The 24,313-nt window shown below is 39.8% G+C and overlaps 1 protein-coding gene across 4 annotated transcripts in view; it reads left to right on the forward strand.

The window, feature by feature from the left end:
• LOC128694154 (vascular endothelial growth factor receptor 1) overlaps positions 1-24,313 on the forward strand; it is a 598,057-nt gene that overhangs the window by 302,288 nt on the left and 271,456 nt on the right. For 3 of the 4 annotated variants that reach the window (XM_070093509.1, XM_070093510.1, XM_070093511.1), the window contains exons 6-7: positions 8,082-8,215; positions 10,844-10,988. In XM_070093509.1, coding sequence (XP_069949610.1) covers positions 8,082-8,215; positions 10,844-10,988 — 279 coding nt within the window. The remainder of the gene's footprint in view (positions 1-8,081; positions 8,216-10,843; positions 10,989-24,313) is intronic. The other variant, XM_070093512.1, reaches the window with a different exon arrangement.

Below are 24,313 nucleotides of genomic sequence, written 5' to 3' on the forward strand. Positions count from 1 at the left end.
CCCTCTGGACAACAGTTTTGGTAATCCCGCACCTCCTCCTAACTTCCAAACTACGAATTCTCTGCATTATATTCACACCACACATTGCCCTCAGACATGACATCTCCACTGCCTCCAGCCTTCTCCTCGCTGCAACATTCATCACCCATGCTTCACACCCATATAAGAGCGTTGGTAAAACTATACTCTCATACATTCCCCTCTTTGCCTCCAAGGACAAAGTTCTCTGTCTCCACAGACTCCTAAGTGCACCACTCACTCTTTTTCCCTCATCAATTCTATGATTCACCTCATCTTTCATAGACCCATCTGCTGACACGTCCACTCCCAAATATCTGAATACGTTCACCTCCTCCATACTCTCTCCCTCCAATCTGATATTCAATCTTTCATCACCTAATCTTTTTGTTATCCTCATAACCTTACTCTTTCCTGTATTCACCTTTAATTTTCTTCTTTTGCACACCCTACCAAATTCATCCACCAATCTCTGCAGCTTCTCTTCAGAATCTCCCAAGAGCACAGTGTCATCAGCAAAGAGCAGCTGTGACAACTCCCACCCTGTGTGTGATTCTTTATCTTTTAACTCCACGCCTCTTGCCAAGACCCTCGCATTTACTTCTCTTACAACCCCATCTATAAATATATTAAACAACCACGGTGACATCACACATCCTTGTCTAAGGCCTACTTTTACTGGGAAAAAATTTCCCTCTTTTCTACATACTCTAACTTGAGCCTCACTATCCTCGTAAAAACTCTTCACTGCTTTCAGTAACCTACCTCCTACACCATACACTTGCAACATCTGCCACATTGCCCCCCTATCCACCCTGTCATACGCCTTTTCCAAATCCATAAATGCCACAAAGACCTCTTTAGCCTTATCTAAATACTGTTCACTTATATGTTTCACTGTAAACACCTGGTCCACACACCCCCTACCTTTCCTAAAGCCTCCTTGTTCATCTGCTATCCTATTCTCCGTCTTACTCTTAATTCTTTCAATTATAACTCTACCATACACTTTACCAGGTACACTCAACAGACTTATCCCCCTATAATTTACGAGGACGTCGTCCACGTAATGTAACCAAGTGACACTTGAAGGGATGATGTTGGCAAAGTGTTCGGACTCTAGGTGTTCCATGTATAAGTTGGCTAGAACGGTACTGATGGGGGACCCCATTCCCATGCCGTAGGTTTGTTTGTAGAGCTTGTTATTGAAAGAAAAATAGTTGAAATTAACACAGAGTTCAATCAAGTCAACAAAATCTCTGGGAGGTAGAGGAAGATTAAGGTCCTGATTGACTTTACATCGTAAAACCTCGATGGCTTTTGTGGTAGGTTGATGAATTCCTAACTACTTTTCATAGGGAGTCAAGATAACAAGAAAAATTTATGGCCTTTAATATTATAGTGTTTCTTATAACATATCACTTATAAGTTATCAGCTTTTTTCTCGTATCTTATGAGCGCAATACTATTTACAAAGAGCTGTCTACATGACCTTAAGGTTTCAGCTCCATTCACGTGAATAAAGTTTACATGTTATTACCCAGAGATTTTCAGAACACAGGTGAATATATCAGATATTGGACTTGGAATGTAATATACAGGTAAGTCCCCCATGAGCACCTTCTTAAGTATGATCTAAGGGAATATGGCTCTGTTACAACAGAGGACTTCCAAGCAATGCACCTTGAGCAGTAGATCCACTGCTATCCCCAGTAGTGGGGAGGGGTGACCTGATATAAGGTCGGATCACGTGACATACTTAGGGGTAGCTCGAGTTAACCAGTTACACTAGTGCTTGATAACTTGCACTGTTGCACCTAACATAAGATTTTAAAACCATTAAGAATATACAGTAATTTTACATGATTCCGTTAAGTAATTTATGTTGGCCACAGATATTTTAGTCGGGCTTGCTTAATGTAGCTACTTAATAAGGAAGTTTGCAATATGGTATTAAGTGATATTGGCTCAAAAGTAATGCATAAGTTGACCAAGTGTAACAAGATGTTATACCTCCCTGGCCAGTGCATGAAATTACTGCCTCTCTTTCTTCATCAGCATTTAAAAGTTCCTCAAAATATTCCCACCATCTACCCAATACCTCTAGTTCCCCATCAGCTAACTCCCCAGCACTGTTTTTAACTGACAATCCATGCATTCCCTAGGTTTTCTTAACTTGTTTATCTCACTCCAAAATTTTTTTCTTATTTTCAGCAAAATTTTTTGACAGTGCCTCTCCCACTCTGTCATTTGCTCTTCTTTTGCACTCTCTCACCACTCTCTTCACCTTTCTTTTACTCTCCATATACTCTTCCCTTCTTATATCACTTCTGCTCTGTATAAATCTCTCACAAGGTACCTTTTTCTCTTTTATCACACCCTTTACTTCATCATTCCACCAATCACTGCTCTGTCCTCCTGCATCCACCCTCCTGTAACCACAAACTTCTACCCTACATTCTAATACTGCATTTTTAAAACTATCCCATCCCTTTTCACCCCCCTACTACCCACACTAGCCCACTTTCTACCAATAGTTGTTTATATCTCACCCTAACTTCCTCCTCCTTTAGTTTATACAATTTCACCTCTCTTTTACTTGCTGTTGTCATATTCCTTTTTTGTCCCATCTACCTCTTACTCTAACTGTAGCTACAACTAAATAATGATCCGATATGTCTGTTGCCCTTCTATAAACATGTACATCCTGAAGCCTACCCATCAACCTTTTATCCACCAATTAATAATCTAACAAACTACTTTCATTATGTGTTATATCAGTTGTCTAATTGTAAGGGCAGTGTATTATTTCAGACCAAAATTTGGTCTGAAATAATACACTGCATCACACATGTACCACCTTGAAGCATATCTAAAATTCCACTTTTAAGTAAGTAAGTAAGTTTATTCAGGTATACACAAATACAGTTACATGGAATTATCATACATAGCAGCATATGTGTAGAGAACCTAGGATAACCCAAAAAAGTCAGACAGAGTGACTTATTTCCATTGGGGTCCTTTTACCTTATTATTATAATATAAAGGTTATAATATTTTCTTATTATTCTACAATGAAGATAACATCTTATTATCATACTAAAAAGACTATCTACTACACGAGGGTCATTAAGACTATCTACAATACGAGGGTCATTACTAGGAATAAGGTAAAATTTACACGTATGTTAGCTAAAAAATAGAAAATCATTCCCCTCCCTTTCTGTAGCTACATTCATCAGACACCTTTTGGCACTCTTCTTGAACTGGTTCATGCTATGACTGGCTTTGACATGTACGGGCAGTCTGTTCCATTCCTTTATTGCTGTACAATAAAAGGTGTTTGATGCCTGGCCAATGACTGTGGGTACTACAAAGTTGTGCTCTCTCCCCCTAGTACTATGATTGCTTTGGTTCCCAACCTTGACAAAATTGACAGCAAGATATTCTGGACATTGTTTGTGAGCAATTTTATAAACATGATTTATCTTCAGTTGTTTTACTCTGTCTTCAACATTCAGCATATCCAACTGCTGTAATTCATCCTGGCCTACATGTTCTCTTGGTCCCAGCCCCAGGATGAATCTTACGATTTTGTTCTGGGTGATTTGCAGTCTATCTTTCAGTTTTTTTGTCAAGGCAGAGTACCAAGAAGAGCAAGCGTAATCCATATGGCATTGTATAAGGGCTAGACATAGGGTCCTGCGAGCCTCAGTAGGTAGACACTGTGCTTGTCTATACAGGAACTTCAGTCTGGCATTCGCTTTCTTTACTACACTGTTCCCTATCAATTCTCCTGACATGCATGGGTCAAAGGGGATTCCCAAATATTTTACTGATGAAACCAAAGTGATGGGCTCCCCATTACACTGAACATTAAAATTATTTACCCTTCTCAGTTTATGTTTCGTGCCAAAGAGAATGGCTTCAGTTTTCCCTAGGTGTAATGATAGTTTGTTGTCTACTAACCATTTGCTGCAGGACTCCAGTTCCATTGTTAAAACATTAGCAATATCTTGTGGGTCTTTACCTGACACTAACAGAGCTCTGTTAGAGATTCACACTTAATCTTCTTGAAGCATGACGGTTCACTACTATTCCTCTTGTTTACAATGGTTAATATCAATATTAATATTATTATTAATATCAATTATATTAACTGATATTAATATCAGTTAATATTAATACAGTGGACCCCCGCTTAACGATCACCTCCCAATGCGACCAATTATGTAAGTGTATTTATGTAAGTGCATTTGTATGTGTATGTTTGGGGGTCTGAAATGGACTAATCTACTTCACAATATTCCTTATGGGAACAAATTCGGTCAGTACTGGCACCTGAACATACTTCTGGAATGAAAATATATTGTTAACCGGGGGTCCACTGTGTTAATGTCAATGTGGGAGCCAAGGAGTTGTACTTCACCAAACACTCCACCTTAGCCCGAACTTGAGACAGGAGGAAAAATTTTTTAGCATGTAATACCCAGATTTTGGACCCAACTTGACACTTCCATGCTGATGGATTGTACTCTGAGGTTTTTTATTCACTGCAATTTTGGATGTATTTTGTCAGTCTCATTTACATAAAATTGAATTAATGTAGTGATTCTTTATAAGAGGATTTGCTATATTTTCATTTGTCTCTTGTGGTGAGTTGGCACTTGATTTCCTATATAAATTACCAACTGTAAAATAAAAAAGACAAATTATTGGAATTTAAGTAATTAATTTGCCACTCTCAGCTCTAAGTAAGAGTTTCCAACACTACAGCCCCAGGAGTGAGTGGAGGCAAAGAGTTTTTGGGACTTGACAAACTGTTGTAGTGTGAACAAGGTAACATTTTGTGAAGGGATTCAGGGAAACTGGTTAGCTGCACTTGAGCCCTGGAGGTGGGAAGTATTGTGCCTACACTCTAAAGGAGGGGTGGGGATATTTGCTGTGTGGAGGGGCATCTGATACGATGTTTCACCATCCAGTGGCTGAGGGACTGAACACCTCATCTTTTGTATATAGTTCTACTGTCTTCCAATTATGTCCTTGAATTTGTATTGGTAAAGCCACTGGATGGCATAACATCTACAATACATATACCCAGATGTTGCACATGTGTGTAATTTTCATCTTGTCGGTATTGTATACCATTCATGTACTGCTTGTCAGACACTGCAGCATTTATTTATTTATTTATTTTTTATTTATTTATTTATAATTTGAGCACACTTACAGAGGTACAAAAAAAAATACAGATAAGAGCAGCATGCCAAAGCCACTTATACTATGCATAGCATTACGGGCTGGCTTAAAATTAACTTAAGATTAACTAAGCAATGATGAAATCAGTGAAAAACATTAATGTAAACTGATTACTATAAAGCACAAGTGAGTATTACAAAGACAGGTCATATGGTTGCATGCATTGTTGTAAATTCAGTAGAATGGAGTATTCTGTTAGGTAGTGAATTTAAAAAATAATAAAGTTAGATTGGGTTTTAGGTTTAACATTTATGTGATATAATTGTGAGAAACATTTAAGATATACAATTTATAAGGTTCAGTTATTCAGTATTTATTTGGTTTTGGGTGAGTAAGTGATCTTTGAGAAGAGACTTGAATTTATAAACAGGTAGTGTTTCTTTTATATTAACAGGTAATGAATTCCAGATTTTAGGGCCTTTTATGTGCATTGAGTTTTTGCATAGCGTGAGATGGACACGAGGAATATCAAAGAGTGATCTGTGCCTTGTGTTATGGTCATGTGTTCTGTTGAGGTTGGCAAGGAGATGTTTGAGGGGAGGGTTAATATCAGAGTTGAGTGTTCTATGTATGTAATAGGTGCAGTAATAAGTATGGATGTTTTGTATGGTGAGTAGGTTGAGTGTATTGAATATTGGTGGAGTGTGCTGCCTGTAGTGAGAATTTGTTATCATTCTAACTGCAGCCTTTTGTTGGGTAATTAGTGGTCTGAGATGGTTACTTGTTGTTGAGCCCCATGCACAAATTCCATAGGTGAGATAGGGGTAAATAAGAGAGTGATATAGGGCCAGGAGGGCTGACTGTGGAGCATAGTACCGTATCTTCGATAGTATGCCTACAGTCTTGGAAATTTTCTTAGAAATTTGTTGTATATGTGTATGAAATTTGAGTCTATTATCAAGGTGGATTCCTAAGAATTTTCCCTCTGTTAGCTTTGTGATAGGTGATCCGTTTATCATTATGTTAAGAGGGACATCTGTAGCTCTGTTACCAAACTGAATGAAGTAGGTTTTGTCAATGTTTAGTGTAAGTTTGTTAGTACTCATCCAGGTAGATATTTTCTGTAATTCGGTATTTACAGTATTGGCTAGCTTGACTGGGCTCGGGTGGGAGAAGACGTATGTTGTGTCATCAGCAAATAGTGTGGGTTTGAGTAATTGAGAAGCATTTGGTAGGTCATTTATGTATAGGAGAAAGAGAAGAGGGCCAAGGACACTTCCCTGTGGGACACCAACTGTAATTGGTTGTGCAGAAGAGTTTGCCCCATTTGCGTACACATATTGGCTTCTGTTGCTGAGGTATGACTTGAGGTAGTTGAGGGAGTGCCCTCTTATACCATAGTGTGATAATTTTACGTGGAGCAAGTCATGGTCAACTGTATCAAAAGCTTTACGTAAGTCAATGAAGATCCCCAGTGGGACTTCTTTTTTCTCTATTGCAGTGTATATATGTTCTAGCATGTGTATAATAGCATCATTAGTATTTTTATTAGGCCTGAATCCAAATTGGCAGGGGTTGAGTATGTTTTGGGAGATAAGGTAGGAGTAGATTCGTTTATGAATTAATTTTTCGAAGATTTTTGAGAGAGGGTGTAAGTTGGATATTGGCCTATAGTTATTCAACTCTGTTTGGTCTCCTCCTTTGTGGATCGGGGTGACCCTTGCTATTTTGAGTACTGTAGGGAAGGTGGAGGATTCAATGGATTTGTTAAAGAGTGTTGCAATGATTGGTGATAGCACTTGTGACACTTTTTTGTATATAAAGGGTGGTAAGGTATTTAAATCTCCTGCCTTGTTTTTTAGTGCGTTGATAATAAGGGAGACTTCGTATGGGTTAGTCGGAGCTAGGAACAGTGTGTTCGGGTAGTTGCCGGTGAGGTAGTCATTTGGTGGGGTATCTGAGCTTGGGATTTTATTGGCAAGGTTTTGTCCTATAGTGGAGAAGAAATCATTGAGTCTGTTTGCTGTTTCTGTTGGTGGGAGTTGGGGTTCATCTGATTTTGCTAATTTTATTTCGCTATTTCGTGATATCTTTTTTGTTCCCAGAATTTCTGATAGGGTTTTCCAGGTCTTTTTTATATCACCTCGTAAGTTGGATAATCTGTTCTCATAATACAATTTTTTTGCCCTTCTTATCAGGCTGGTTAGGATTGACGAGTAACGTTTTGTTTGGTCTCTGGTTATGTGACCCATTCTGTACTGTTTTTCATATTGGTGTTTTGTATTTATGGATTTGAGAATGCTGGGTGTTAGCCAGGGACTGTTCAGTCTCTTAGCTGTCATCTGCTTAGTTTTTTTAGGGCAGTGCTTGTTATAGAGGTATTGAGTCTTTTTTAGAAAATTATTAATACATTCGTCAATATCTGTATTGATTTCTAGCTCAGTGTGCCAATTATGGAATCTTGGTTCAGAAGACATCTCCACAACCTTCTTCACTACTACTAACCTGTCCCTCGGGTATGACCTACTTCCGCTGGGGAATCCTGCCTACCAGTGATAATGCTTCTTCTGCTACCTGTCCCTTTTCACCTGACACAAGTATATAAGTGCCAGCCTTCTTTCCTGTGCTCCAGATTCTTCACAACTACAGTGCTTTTCACACCAGCTCCAAGGCTGAGGGACTGATTACTTGATCTTTTGTATATAATTCTACTGCCTTCCAATTATGTCCTTGAATTTGTATTGATAAAGCCACTGGATGGCAAAACATCTACAATGAAGATACCTAGATGTTGCACATGTGTCTAATTTTCATCTTGTCAGTATTGTATAACATTTATGTACAACTTTTATTCAATTTTGCAGATGGTGTGTCAGGTTTTGTTCATTCTGGTGCTGCAGTACATAGTATCCAAGTCACAACAGCAGATAAGCTTGTTATTGGATGCCGCACTACTTTGCCAAACATAACTGTTGCACTGAAGAAGGAGAGTGAAGAGGTAAGTACAGCACAGTATTTATAGAATTGCAATATTGTGTATAAATAATATAGGCTAGAGTCAAGTACCACTAGGGCCCTGAGGGTCCTTCCCTCTGTCTGGCTTCATCCAGGGCTTATGTGGGAAATTTGTGAGCAGATAAAATGTAGATCATAACATTGATTGTGTAATGGATCCCTTTGAAGGAAAGGGAACAGTGCTTTGATGCTGATGAAGGGGTCTTGATTCAAGAAACTGGAGCTACCTTTCCTTTCCTTGAAGCAGACCTGATTGCTTCCCATTCCTTAAGCACTCTATAAACCCTGTTAGTGTGGTGCCTACCTGTGAATGTAATGGAACATTTTTGCATATATGTGTGAGAGACTGAGCATTTTTAGTTAATGCATATATAAGTGAGAGACTGAACATTTTTAATTAGTACATATGTGTATGTGAGACTGAACATTTATAGTTAGTGAATATATGTGTGAGAGACTGAACATTTTTAGTTAGTGCATATATGAGTGAGAGGCTGAGTATTTTTGGGTAATGTTTCTTTAACTGGGGGTACGGTGATGCTGGTGAAGAGCTTTTATTCCAAGAAATTGGAGGTACCTTTCTCTACCTTAGATCAAACCCGTTTTTCTGCAGTTACCCAGGCCCTTACAACTTTAGTTTCCCCCATGAGCACAAAAATATTAAGATGGTAACAGTGTGTCTTAACTTGGCTTAAGGGGATCTCATTGTTAACGTGCATAAATAAAGTTATATGCGGTGTTTGGTGTGTGTTCCTCACTGATGTGACTATGATAGGCATTGATTTCTAGGTGTATCTATTTTACTGTGTCAACTTTTTAAATTATTATTTCCCTGTGTCATTTGTCTGCTACCAGAAAATTAACCCTTTGACTGTCGCGGCCCTATATATACGTTTGCGAGGTACCGTGTTTGACGTATATATACTCATAAATTCTAGCGGCTTCAAATCAGGCAGGAGAAAGCTAGTAGGCCCACATGTGAGAGAATGGGTCTGTGTGGTCAGTGTGCACCACATAAAAAAAATCCTGGAGCACGCAGTGCATAATGAGAAAAAAAAAACTCCGACCGTTTTTTTTAATTAAAATGCCGACTTTGTGGTCTTTTTTCGTATAGTATTTGTGGTTGTATTCTCGTTTTCTTGGTCTCATTTGATAGAATGGAAACTATATTATAGAAATGGAGGTGATTTTGATTAATTTTACTATAAAAAGAACCTGGAAATGGAGCACAAAGTACAGGAAATGTTTGATTTTTGCCGATGTTCAAAAGTGAACAAATGATGTCATTGTCCAATAAATGTCCAAATAGCCATTCTAATACGCAGTCATGAATGGGTTGATGTAATTTTTACAATTATTACAGTATTGCAGTAGTCTGCATAACAGTAAATCTTCTATTTTTTGTTTGAATAAAATTTCAAAATAAAAAGCAAGAGTAATATCACAGGGACCTGGAGACATGACTGATGAACAAAGAAAATGTTATTTTAGAGCCAGGAATGTCTGCATTGTTCATTCTGGACCTTATTTTGAAATTGTCGTATTTTTTAATTTTCGTGAAATTGGCCAAATTGCAAATTTCTGACCATGTTATTGGGTAGTTGAAATCGGTAAATGGGCAGTTTCTTGTACTCAATCGATAGAAAAAATAGAGTTCTGAAGAAATAGTTATGAGTTTGGTTGACTGGAATAACGGAATTAGCCGAAAATAGGGCTCAAAGTGGGCGAAATTGCCGATTTTTAAATATCGCCGAAGTCGCTAACTTCGCGAGAGCGTAATTCCGTCAGTTTTCCATCAAATTTCGTTTTTTTGGTGTCTTTACAATCGGGAAAAGATTCTCTATCATTTCATAAGAAAAAATAATTTTTTTTTTTTTCGAATATTTTGCGACACCAGAAGCAACTTCAGGATTTGGCCCTTCGACAGTCAAAGGGTTAAGATCTTTGTGTGAATTAACTCATCATTCAGTTATGTTCTGTGTACAGTTCTGCATTTGACTACTATGTTATCAAATTATACATGACATTTATCATCAAAATATTAAAAAATTATAGTTTATATTGTAATGAGCAGTCATTGAGATATTTACCAGTAGATGGCAGTGATTCATCTTGTTTTGGTTATCATGGTCAAATAGCATACAGTGTAGTGTAAAGGATTCCAAATTGGCAAACAATAAATGTTAGATTTTTTTTTTTTTTTTTAACTTGATATACAGTCTTGCTTCTCCGTGGGGAAGTGGAAAAGAACTCTTCCTCCAAAAGTCATGCGTATCATAAGAAGCATCTAAAATGCCAGGAGTAAGGGGCTAGTAACCCCTTTCTCCTGTATAAATTATTAAATTTAAAAAGATAAGCTTTCATTTTTTTTTTGGGTCACCCTGCCTAGGTGGGATGTAGCCAATTTGTTGAAAAAAATGTAGTCTTGCCATTATAATGAAGCTTTTGTAAATGGTTGTTAGTTTTATTATACACCCAACACCAGCCATTCCACTGTGCATGGTGTAATCGTAAGAGTGTGATGGTAGCTGTTAATATGCTTTTTTAGATTTCGACTAAATACCTCCTCTACAGAAGAACTGGTGTTTTAATAGTTTTATTTCCTCCTAAGGTGATACTTGATGATCGCAGATCCTTTGACTCAAAAATTGGATTTGTAATTAGTAATGTAATGATCCGTGATGGTGGATTATATGAATGTCACACAGCAGTGTTCCCTGCGGACATTATCAGATTCATTGTCAGTGTTACAACTAGTAAGTTTACAATAATTAACATACATGCTTCTCTTTTCTGCAGCATATTATGGCCATGCTAATTATTTTGCTTACTATTATTGTTATTGTGAGAGGGATATACGAGTTCTTGCATATAATTTGTTGCTGAAAAATGTATTACATGTGTCATTTATATCTCTATATAATTCTTGTCTTGCATAATACAAGACTCACAAGTGACTCTTACTTTAATAAAAAACTATCTTTTGTTTTTTTGTCACCACCTACAACACCTTATTTAACCCATCATCATTTATATACCTTGCTTTACAGTTATACCTTCCTACTACAGTTATTTCTCCCTACTACAGTAATGTCTCACTTCCTTAGGCATTGGTTCATTATTTTCCCTTCCTTAGGCAGTTTGACCCTTACTGGTTTAGTGCTTCTTATAAGGATGATGTTTATAATGTGGGTTGGAAAACATTTACGTGAACTTCTGGTATCCTTGAAAGGGTTGATCTTATCCCTGTCGTCTTGTGGCACTAACAAGGATGAGCAATGGTTCACATGTCAAGTATCTTGAAGCATGAGACCAGAAAAGCAATATAATTGAATAAGCATTCCTGGGATGGGGGAGAATTGGTATACTCTAATGTAATTTTCTGTTTGATACAAAATATAATCTGGAAGCATGACACATGCATGTTAGTGGAAGGGCAGGTGAGGACCTCGCCATCTACCTCTTCAGTGTAACTGGTTTTGGCATTAGTCTTCTTAATGGAGTTATATTGTTTGATGAAAGCCTTATAATAAGTGATGTTTCTTCAGGATTATACACAGAGATGAATTCCTCTCCAAATTGTGGGTTAATATGGTAGTGAAGGATAAATGATTGAAGAAAAGGAAAAGTTTTATTAAAAGTTAATAATTGTGTATTGTATAAGACTTTATGAAAGACAGTTTAAGTGTATAGCATTAACTGGTGTCTATATCTGTATCAATGAACTTCATAACAAGAACATGCCTCCCTTACAACACCTGTCATACTTTCTACAACATATAATTATTTTTCAATCACCTTCCTAGTAATAAGATGTATTCATTGAGAAGTTAAATCAATATAATAACTTCTTTTACTCTGCTCTAAATATTATACAGTGGAACCTTGACTTATGAGTTTAATCCGTTCCAGGAGATAGCTCGTAACTCAATTTACTTGTATATCAAATTAATTTTCCACATTTAAATTAATTGAAAAGCCATTAATTCGTTCCTGCACTCTGGAGAGATGAGAAAAAATACTTGAATATGACATTATTATCAAATGTACGGCTTATTTATGTATCACAATCCATCTAGTAATTAGCACAGAAACACGATATATACTCTAGAACGAATAAAATAAAACATAATATGGTGGCAGAGGCAGCGGCAGAAGCGTCAGCCATTTCTATCCCAGTTTGACTATAGTATCTTCCCATGTTCTTACTGTAAGAGAAAATGGAGTATTTTTGAGGCTAACTGCAGTATATTACTAGGACCCATGTTTAGAAAAAAGAAATTTGGCCAAATGACTGTAAAAAAAGGCAAACAAGCATGAGAGAACTGCCTCCACAGGGATATAAACATGTTTACTGATTACCAATCAGCTGTGCCAACTAGCAAAAGCAATCTGAATTATTATTACGTACGTATTATGCATTATTATTATTATTAATTTAGGAAACTGAAGCTCTATCATTATTATATTCTTTTTGATTATAATAATAATAATATCATTATTATAATAATTATTATTAATTTAGGGAACTGAAACTCTATCATTATAATAATATTATTATATTATTATTATTAATACACCTACCATCCAACTTACGACCTGCTTGACTTACGACCACTTGACTTACGACCGTGTTTTTTATGCCAAATTTCTGGGAAATAAACAAGTATTTGTGTTGTACACAGTGTTTATCCTAAACCTTACATTATAAAATACAGTACTAACAGCATAAAAAGTAAAGTAAAACATGAAATACCAAAATAAAACAATAAAATAAAGTCATTACAAAAATGTGATGTTGATATTCAGTAGTAAAGTTCGACTTACGTCCATTTCGACTTAAGACCGGTTTCTCGGAACCGAACTCAGTCGTAAGTCGGATGGTAGGTGTAGTATTATATTATTATTATGTTATTAATTTAGGGAACTGAAACTCTATCATTATTATTATTATTATTATTATTATTATTATTATTATTATTATTATTATTATTATTATTATTAATTTAGGGAACTGAAGCTCTATCGTTATTATAATAATACAGTAGACCGCCATTGAAGATTTGCTGCACAGTTTTTATGTAACACGTCGTACAATTAATTTAACATGGTTCAGTTTGTGGGAAGGAAAAAAAAAACTTTTGCTCAAGCGGCCACCTTGTTGTGTAGCAGCCGGGGACCATCCCGTACCACTCCCCGACACTGCCCCCACCATCCCCTACCACTCCCTTACACAGTAGACCACACCCTGACACAGTAGACCACGACATCCTACTCCACAAACTTGACCATTACGGTATAAGAGGCCATGCGCTTGCTTATTTCAAATCTTACCTTACTAATAGGTATCAGTATGTTACCATTAAAGACACAGCATCAACAACACAGCCACTTGATACTGGAGTTCCACAGGGAAGTGTCCTTGGTCCCCTGCTCTTCCTCATATACATCAATGATCTTCCAAACGTATCCCAACACCTGAAACCCATTCTCTTTGCTGATGACACGACTTATGTCATCTCTCACCCTAATCTTGCCACCCTCAACACCATTGTTAACGAGGAGCTGATCAAAATATCGACTTGGATGACAGCCAATAAACTTACGCTTAACACTGACAAAACCTACTATATTATGTTTGGTAGCAGAGCAGGAGATGCACAAATTAACATTAAGATCGACAACACTCTAATTACCAGACATAATGAGGGCAAATTCCTAGGCCTATACCTTGACAACAACCTGAATTTCAGCACCCATATCCAACACATAACCAAAAAAGTATCCAAAACAGTTGGGATCCTGTCCAAGATACGATACTACGTGCCGCAAAATGCCCTTCTCACACTATACCACTCACTTATTTATCCATACCTCACCTATGCTATTTGTGCTTGGGGATCAACTGCAGCAACACACCTAAAGCCAATAATAACCCAACAAAAAGCTGCAGTAAGAATAATCACTAAATCCCATCCCTGGCAACACCCCCCCCCCCCCCCACTCTTCATAGATCTAAACTTACTCCTTGTTCAGTACATCCACACTTGCTACTGTGCAATCTACATGTACAGGACCTTAAACTCCAATATCAACCTTGACCTAAAACACTTTCTTGATAGTTGTGACAGAACCCACAGGCATAACACCAGACACAAACATCTCTACGACATTCCCCATGTCCGACTAAACCTTTACAAAAATTCAATGTATGTCAAAGGCCCTAAAATCTGGAACACCCTACCTGAGAACTCTAGAACTGCAGACACATTCATCACCTTCAAAACTACCATTAGAAAACATCTTATCTCCCTGATAAACCCCATCAACTAACTATACGAATACCACCTGGTGGTTCACACTTACACTCACTCATCCATTTGACCATAAACAGAAATATTAATCTCAATCTTAAAATAATGAATTCTATGATACTCCAATACTGAAACTATGTACTGTGCCAAAACAAAAGCATTCACATTGCTAAACTCACAAACTAGTATTTAGTCACTTAGCCATAATACCAACTTACCTCATAATTTGTAATATTTTAAAATAAAGAATTAAACTAAGTCTGCCCGAAATGCCTAGCCATGCTAGGCGTTCTAGTGGTACACTCTGTAACCATTATTTAACTACATGTAAACTACACAACAACCAAATTCTGTAAATTCAACATTGTAATCTTTATAGAGAATAAACTTTGAATTTGAATTTGAATCCCCACCATCCCCTACCACCTGCTAGTGTACCTCGATATAATCTGGTGATACCAGTGAATAGGAGAATGCAGTGTTGTAGTAGCAACTAACCAGTAATATAATGGTACTTAATGGAGTGGAGTGACTTTCAGTAGTTTTTTCTCCATTCTTGAACTACCAGACGTATACAGTGAAATTCATATAACCTGTAGTTACCAGTGGTCGCAATATACACAATGAAAAGCAAATATTACTTCAGAAAAAGCATCTTTCCTCCAATAATTTTACCAATCAACTATAGTGATGATATAGCATTTGTTGTGGTGGAGACGGAAAATACCTAGAAAAGCTAGATACAGTGATCGATAATCCTTCAGGCTGTAAATAAAGATCTCGGCCGTTCATCATTGTAGGAGCTGCCAGCAATCACCGGTTCTTGAACACGCAAGTTATACTTTTGTATCAATCTAATCACATATTACTCGGTTAAATAATTTCCAGTAGTTCCTTCATGTGTTAGCCCAAATCACCGACCAGATATGTTTTAAATAAGTGACCCACTGATCAGATCCGACTGGTTCCGGACCCTTGACTGGTCCGAACCCTTAACCGGTTTCAAACAGATTCATTGGACAATAAAGCAGACTGTAAACAGACGGGGTTTTAGGCACCCTTATCAAACACAAACAATAAATATAAAACAGGAACGTACACCGGTAAGCTGTCCTAATATACAAGTACAGTTATAAATAGAAATACAAATAGCCAGATCTTCACTTCAAGGAGGTTATTAGTAGAATATTCAAGGGGTTACTAGTAGAACTATAGTAAATCAACCATTCAAATCACATAATGAAGCTCTGTGTAGTCTGCAGTCAATCAAACAAACGAGCTTCTGCATGGATTACTTGCCATTTTTGTGAAAATTGGTGTCACGCCCCTTGTGCAGATATCCAAGAACTATCTACAAGCAGTATTAAATCAGGGAAGATGGAGGTGCTGTCCTGGGAGACAGTAATGGTGAAGATGGAGGTGCTGTCCTGGGTGACAGTAATGGTGAAGCTGGAGGTGCTGTCCTGGGAGACAGTAATGGTGAGGATGGAGGTGCTGCCCAGATAGTCAGTAAATGTACGCATGAGGGAATGCATATAAATGACCTCGAGGGAGACAGGAGCTGTAGTGGGGAAACAAGTGTAGTCAAGGACAAGATAAAACCAATATTACAAACAAGTAATACAGTCACAGAAACCCAAGGCAAATGGAAATCAAACCTGTGCACATACCATGCACTTGATATCTAGGCATGGGAAATCTGGAAAAACAGATGGGACGTGCAACTTTGACCATCCTAGAAAATGCCATGCCCATATGACAACAGGAAAATGCAAACTCACTTCCTGTAAGCTTTTTCACCCTGAAATGTGTCCCTCTTCAGTACAGAAAAGACTGTGCTATAACTTAAATTGCCAGGCACACCATCTAAATGGGACAAAAAGATACAAAACATCCAGGCCATGGGAAAACCTGGGTAGCCACAGCCACTCAAGAGGGAGAGGTTTTTTAGTGCCAGGAAGGAAAAAAAAACTAGCAGGAAATGGCAGAAATTGTACGCCAAATCTAGTCATTTCTGAAGTGGAACCACAGTCGATGGCCTCCACTCCAAACCAACAGATACTAGTGCCGGAAAAAAAAGTCCCCCCCCCCAGTACCACCAATACCACCAGTCCGATGACATTCTTCTTTGCAAATATACAGGGTCTAAAGCCAGCAATGAACAACAAAATACCTTTCATCCGTGGACTGCTTGCAGAGGCATATGCAATGTTCACGGCTTTCACAGAGACCCACATAAAGGATCACTTGGACAACGAAATATGGAACCCAGGTTACAACCTATACAGATGTGACAGAGTGAACAGGCAAAAGGGGGGTGGTTGGCCTGTATATCACAGAGTCACTTGTTTGCACAGAACTGCTTAATGCCTCATATGATGTAGTGGAAGTTTTAGCAGTAAAGATCGAGAACCAAAACTTAGTCATTGTGGTAGTCTACAAGCCTCCTGATGCAACGTCCCAGTAATTCCAGGAACAGCTGTCGAAAATTGACCACTGTCTGGAAAATCTGCCAGCTCTTGCCCCCAACATCTTGCTCCTGGGGGATTTCAACTTGAGGCACCTAAAATGGAAGAATATAGTGAATAATGTTGTTGCAGTGATAACACCAGGAGGCAGCTCTGATGAGAACTCACACACACATGAGCTTTTAAATCTCTGCACAAAATTCAACTTAAACCAGCAAATAATAGAACCTACTAGACTGAAGAATACACTAGACCTCATCTTCACTAACAATGATGATCTGATATGAAATGTCACCATATCAAAAACAGTATACTCAGATCACAACATAATCGAGTTTCAGACATGTATGCGCGGAGGCCCAGACTGACAAAATGAGATTGGTCACGAGGGAGCATTCACCAAATTCAACTTCAGTAACAAGAACATAAAGTGGGACCAAGTAAATCAAGTCCTAAACGATATAAGCTGGGAAGATAGACTAAGCAACACAGACCCCAACTTATGCCTAGAACAGATTAACTCGGTGGCACTCGATGTATGCTCAAGGCTTATTCCTTTAAGAAAAAGGAGGAATAGATGTGAAATAGAAAGAGACAGGCAACGGAAAAGAATAACAGAGCGGCTAAAAGAGGCCAATATATCTGAAATGAGTAGGGAGTCATTGGTCAGAGAAATAGCAAACATCGAATTTAAGCTAAAGGAATCTTATAGGAGTTAGGAATTGTGGGAAGAACTTAAAGCCATAAATGAAATTGAAAGAAACCCAAAGTATTTCTTTTCTTATGCCAAATCAAAGTCGAGAACAACATCCAGTATTGGGCCCCTACTTAAACAAGATGGGTCCTACACAGATGACAGCAAGGAAATGAGTGAGCTACTCAAGTCCCAATATGACTCGGTTTTTAGCAAGCCGCTAACCAGACTGAGAGTCGAAGATCAAAATGAATTTTTTATGAGAGAGCCACAGAATTTGGTTAACACAAGCCTATCTGATATTATCCTGATGCCAAATGACTTCGACCAGGCAATAAATGACATGCCCATGCACTCTGCCCCAGGGCCAGACTCATGGAACTTCGTGTTCATCAAGAACTACAAGAAGCCCCATCACGAGCTTTTACCATCCTATGGAGAGGGAGCATGGACACGGGGATCGTCCCACAGTTACTAAAAACAACAGACGTAGCCCCACTCCACAAAGGGGGCAGTAAAGCAATAGCAAAGAACTACAGACCGATAGCACTAACATCCCATATCATAAAAATCTTTGAAAGGGTCCTAAGAACCAAGATTGCCACCCATCTAGATACCCATCAATTACATAACCCAGGGCAACATGGGTTTAGAGCAGGTCGCTCCTGTCTGTCTCAGCTGCTGGATCACTACGGCAAGGTCCTAGATGCACTAGAAGACAAAAAGAATGCAGATTTAATATATACAGACTTTGCAAAAGCCTCCAACAAGTGTGACCATGGCGTAATAGCGCACAAAATGCGTGCTGAAGGAATAACAGGAAAAGTTGGTAGATGGATGTATAATTTCCTCACAAACAGAACACAAAGAGTAGTAGTCAACAGAGTAAAGTCTGAGGCGGCTACAGTGAAAAGCTCTGTTCCACAAGGCACAGTACTCGCTCCCATCTTGTTTCTCATCCTCATATCTGAAATGGACAAAGATGTCAGCCACAGCACCATGTCTTCCTTTGCAGATGACACCTGAATCTGCATGACAGTGTCTTCCATTGCAGACACTGCAAGGCTCCATGCAGACATCAACCAAATCTTTCAGTGGGCTGCAGAAAACAATGTGAAGTTCGATGATGAGAAATTTCAGTTACTCCGATATGGTAAACATGAGGAAATTAAAACTTCATCAGAGTACAAAATAAATTCCTTCCACAAAATAGAGCGAAAAACCAATGTCAAAGACCTGGGAGTGATCATGTCGGAGGATCTCACCTTCAAGGACCATAACATTGTATCAATCGCATCTGCTAGAAAAATGACAGGATGGATAACAAGAACCTTCAAAACTAGGGATGCCAAGCCCATGATGACACTCTTCAGGTCGCTTGTTCTATCTAGGCTGGAATATTGCTGCACACTAACAGCACCTTTCAAGGCAGATGAAATTGCTGACCTAGAAAATGTACAGAGAACCTTCACGGCACGCATAACGGAGATAAAACACCTCAATTACTGGGAGCGCTTGAAGTTCCTGAACCTGTACTCCCTGGAACGCAGGCGGGAAAGATACGTGATTATATACACCTGAAAAATCCTAGAGGGACTAGTACCGAACTTGCACATGAAAATCACTCACAACGAAAGCAAAAGACTCTGCAGACGATGCAACATCCCCCCAATGAAAAGCGGGGGTGTCACTAGCACGTTAAGAGACAATACAGTAAGTACCAGGGGCCCGAGACTGTTCAGCTGCTTCCCAGCATACATAAGGGGGATTACTAATAGACCCCTGGCTGTCTTCAAGCAGGCACTGGACAAGCACCTAAAGTTGGTACCTGACCAGCCGGGCTGTGGCTCGTAAGTTGGATTGCGTGCAGCCAGCAATAACAGTCTGGTTGATCAGGCTCTGATCCATCAGGAGGCCTGGTCACAGACCGGGCCACGGGGGCGTTGACTCCCGGAACTCTCTCCAGGTAAACTCCCTGACACCACCCCACCATCCCAGCATTCCTAATTCATACGTGTCCAGTCTTTCTCTGCTACGAGGAAGCTGTATTTGTCAGTTGTGTTATGATATTTTAATTACTATATCTTGTATCTGCCAAGCAATCATGACACCCAGTAGCCATACTAGTGTTGCTGAAAGTGGCATGAAGAGGTATAAGCACTTAAACCTTAGAATTAACAAGAGATGACCTGTAGCCGTAACTGAAGTGTTACTTCGTACACAGAAAAGGAGGTTAACACGAGTTTGTGTGACTGAATGACTGACTTACTGAATGATTGATGTACTGAATGACTGACTTACTGAATGACTGATGTACTGAATGACTGACTGACTGACTTACTGAGTGACTTTCTGAGTGGCTTGACTGACTTACTGAATGACTTATTGAATGACTAGACTGACTGATTTGACTTACTGAATGACTTGACTGACTTACTGAGTGATCTGACTGACTGAGTGACTTGACTGAATGACTTGACTGACTTAACTGAGTAACATGACTGAATGACTTACTGAATGACTTGACTGTCTTACTGAGTGACCTGGCTGACTTACTGAATGACTTGACTGACTTACTGAGTGACTTGACTGACTTACTGAGTGACTTGACTGACTGACTGACTGAATGACTGGACTGACTGACTTACTGAATGACTTGACTGACTGACTTACTGAATGACCTGACTGACTTGTTGAGTGACCTGACTGAGTTAATGACTTGACTGGCTTACTGAATGACTTGATTGACTTACTGAATGACTTGATTGACTTACTGAATGACTTGATTGACTTACTGAGTGACTTGACTGTAATATTATATTATTATTATTAATATGATTGCTGAGAAGAAAAAGAGAATGATTTCCATGGAATTAAAGCATGAAATCATAGATAAACAAGCAAATGTTGGCTCATAACTCAGAGCAAAAAATCGACCCAGGGACGGCTCGTGTCTCAAAAAACTCATAAGTTGGGACACCCGTAAGTCAAGGTTCCACTGTATTTGTTTTATTTTCTTTACATTTCTAGTTCTCTCTTTTTTGATTTACTGACCTATCATTTTCCCTGAGGCTAAAATACACCTAGATTTTGTTAAAACTAAAGTTGCCATCATTTACTAATAACTTTTATATTACCGTAAAGTAACTGACTAAACTTCTAATTTTTACAGCTTATTGCTTATTATGTAATGAAGCAAAGTTTCAAATATAACTTTTCTGGTATAATTTATGCAAAGTAATTACTTTATAAAGCTTCAAAACCTGTCTGTTGCTCATATCATTTTTGTTCCATAAAATACTCATTCACTGTGTATCACTGAGTCGTGCTGACAGTGCAATGGTATTTTGTCAGTTTGAGTACAGTGGACCCCCGCATACCGTTGGCATCACATACCGTTTATTCCGCATACTGCTCACTTTAATCGCAAAAATTTTGCCTCGCATACCGCTCAAAAACCCGCTCACCGCTGTTCGTCCGAGACGCGTCCAATGTGCGCCTTAGCCAGCCTCACATGTTCCGCCGGTGGCATTGTTTACCAGCCAGCCTCCGCGGTAGCATCCAAGCATACAATCGTAACATTTCGTATTAATACAGTGTTTTTGGTGATTTTATCTGGAAAATAAGTGACCATGGGCCCCAAGAAAGCTTCTAGTGCCAACCCTACAGCAATAAGGGTGAGAATTACTATAGAGATGAAGAAAAAGATCATTGATAAGTATGAAAGTGGAGTGCGTGTCTCCAAGCTGGCCAGGTTGTATAATGAACCCCAATCAACCATCGCTACTATTGGTGGTACAGCTGCTGCTGCTGCTGCACTGTCAGCTGCTGCTGCTGTAGCATCGTCTGCTGCTGCTGTAGCATCGTCTGCTGCTGCTGTAGCACTGTCAGCTGCTGCTGCTGCTGTAGCATCGTCTGCTGCTGCTGTAGCATCGTCTGCTGCCGCTGTAGCATCGTCTGCTGCTGCTGTAGCATCGTCTGCTGCTGCTGCTGCTGTAGCATCGTCTGCTGCTGCTGTAGCACTGTTGTTGGTGTGGCTTATTGAGAATATACCAAGAAACAATTAACCCCAGAGGATTTTCCACCCAGGATAACCCAAAAAAGTCATTGTCATCGAAGACTGTCTAACTTATTTCCATTGGGGTCCTTAATCTTGTCTCCCAGGATGCAACCCACACCAGTCGACTAACACCCAGGTGAACAGGGAAAAATGCCTGGAACTAGTGCTCATATTGGTGAATTTAAAGCCAGCAAAGGTTGGTTTGGGAGATTTAAGAATCGTAGTGACATACACAGTGTGATAAGGCCTGTTCTGGAAGAAAATGCCAAACAGGACCTACAGTACTCAGGAGGGAAAGGCACTCCCAGGACACAGTGTCTCATCAGTCATTGCTGCATCTTCAATAAAGGTAAGTGTCATTTATTCTTCATTTAGTAGACTAGTACATGCACAATATATACTGTGCATGTACTACTCTACTATTGTGCATGTATCCTTCTCTTTGTATGTAGGAAAATGTATATTTCATGTGGTAAAAAATTTTTTTTCATACTTTTGGGTGTCTTGCACGGATTAATTTGATTTCCATTATTTCTTATGGGGAAAATTCATTCGCATACCGATTATTTCGCATACCAATGAGCCCTCTTGTACGGATTAAAGTCGGTATGCGGGGGTCCACTGTATTGCACTTTTGGTTGTGTTCCAGTTTTATAAAATACAGAATTATCATGCAGATATTGAATATTTCTCTCCAGTTCAGTTTGAAACAAATTCAAATTTTCCATGATTTTCATAAGGGAATATTCAGGAAGATTAATTACAGTGGACCTTCGGTTATCGGCCTTTCCTGTTATCGGCCAACTTGGTGATTGGTGGGCTTTTCGGCTCCTGCCGTTCAGCCATTTTGGATGCATTCGTCCGCTGGCTGGGGCCGCTTGCCCGTCAGTTTGGCTGTGTCTTTCGGTGTGTGAGGAAGCTTCTGCTCATACATCAAGACATTTTGCTTGTTATCCATTGTTTTTTGTGTTTTGCAGTGCAACTGCAAAATAAGTAACCATGACTCCAAAGAAAGTTCCTAGTAAAGTTCCTGTGGTAAAGAAAGTGAGAAACACCATGGAATTTAAGCATGAAGTGTAGTAGGCATGCAGAGAGTGTAGCAGGCATACTGGGAGTGTAGCAGGTATACTGGGAGTGTAGCAGGCATGCAGGGAGTGTAGCAGGCATACTGGGAGTGTAGTAGGCATGCAGGGAGTGTAGCAGGCATACTGGGAGTGTAGCAGGTATACTGGGAGTGTAGCAGGCATGCAGGGAGTGTAGCAGGCATACAGGGAGTGTAGCAGGCATACTGGGAGTGAAGTAGGCATGCTGGGAGTGTAGCAGGCATACAGAGAGTGTAGCAGGCATACTGGGAGTGCAGCAGGTATACTGGGAGTGTAGCAGGCATGCAGGGAGTGTAGCAGGCATACAGGGAGTGTAGCAGGCATACAGGGAGTGAAGCAGGCATGCTGGGAGTGTATTAGGCATGCTGGGAGTGTAGCAGGCATACAGAGAGTGTAGAAGGCATACTGGGAGTGTAGCAGGTATACTGGGAGTGTAGCAGGCATACTGGGAGTGTAGCAGGTATACTGGGAGTGTAGCAGGCATGCAGGGAGTGTAGCAGGCATGCAGGGAGTGTAGCAGGCATACAGGGAGTGTAACAGGCATACTGGGATTGTAGTAGGCATGCTGGGAGTGTAGCAGGCATACAGAGAGTGTAGAAGGCATACTGGGAGTGTAGCAGGTATACTGGGAGTGTAGCAGGCATGCAGGGAGTGTAGCAGGCATACAGGGAGTGTAGCAGGCATACTGGTAGTGTAGCAGGCATGCTAGGAGTGTAGTGGGCATGCTGGGAGTGTAGCAGGCATGCAGAGAGTGTAGCAGGCATGCAGAGAGTGTAGCAGGCATGCAGAGAGTGTAGCAGGCATGCAGGGAGTGTAGCAGGCATACTGGGAGTGTAGCAGGTATACTGGGAGTGTAGCAGGCATGCAGGGAGTGTAGTAGGCATGCAGAGAGTGTAGCAGGCATGCAGTTAGTGTAGCAGGCATGCAGGGAGTGTAGTAGGCATGCAGGGAGTGTAGCAGGCATACAGGGAGTGTAGCAGGCATGCAGTGAGTGTAGTAGGCATGCAGAGAGTGTAGCAGGCATGCAGGGAGTGTAGCAGGTATACTGGGAGTGTAGTAGGCATGCAGAGAGTGTAGCAGGCATGCAGGAAGTGTAGCAGGTATACTGGGAGTGTAGTAGGCATGCAGAGAGTGTAGCAGGCATGCAAGGAGTGTAGCAGGCATACAGGGAGTGTAGCAGGCATACTGGGATTGTAGTAGGCATGCTGGGAGTGTAGCAGGCATACAGAGAGTGTAGAAGGCATGCTGGGAGTGTAGCAGGTATACTGGGAGTGTAGCAGGCATGCAGGGAGTGTAGCAGGCATACAGGGAGTGTAGCAGGCATACTGGGAGTGTAGCAGGCATGCTAGGAGTGTAGTGGGCATGCTGGGAGTGTAGCAGGCATGCAGAGAGTGTAGCAGGCATGCAGAGAGTGTAGCAGGCATGCAGAGAGTGTAGCAGGC

The sequence above is a fragment of the Cherax quadricarinatus genome, chromosome 43 (genome assembly GCF_038502225.1).
Source record: "Cherax quadricarinatus isolate ZL_2023a chromosome 43, ASM3850222v1, whole genome shotgun sequence".
Taxonomy (NCBI): Eukaryota; Metazoa; Arthropoda; class Malacostraca; order Decapoda; family Parastacidae; genus Cherax; species Cherax quadricarinatus.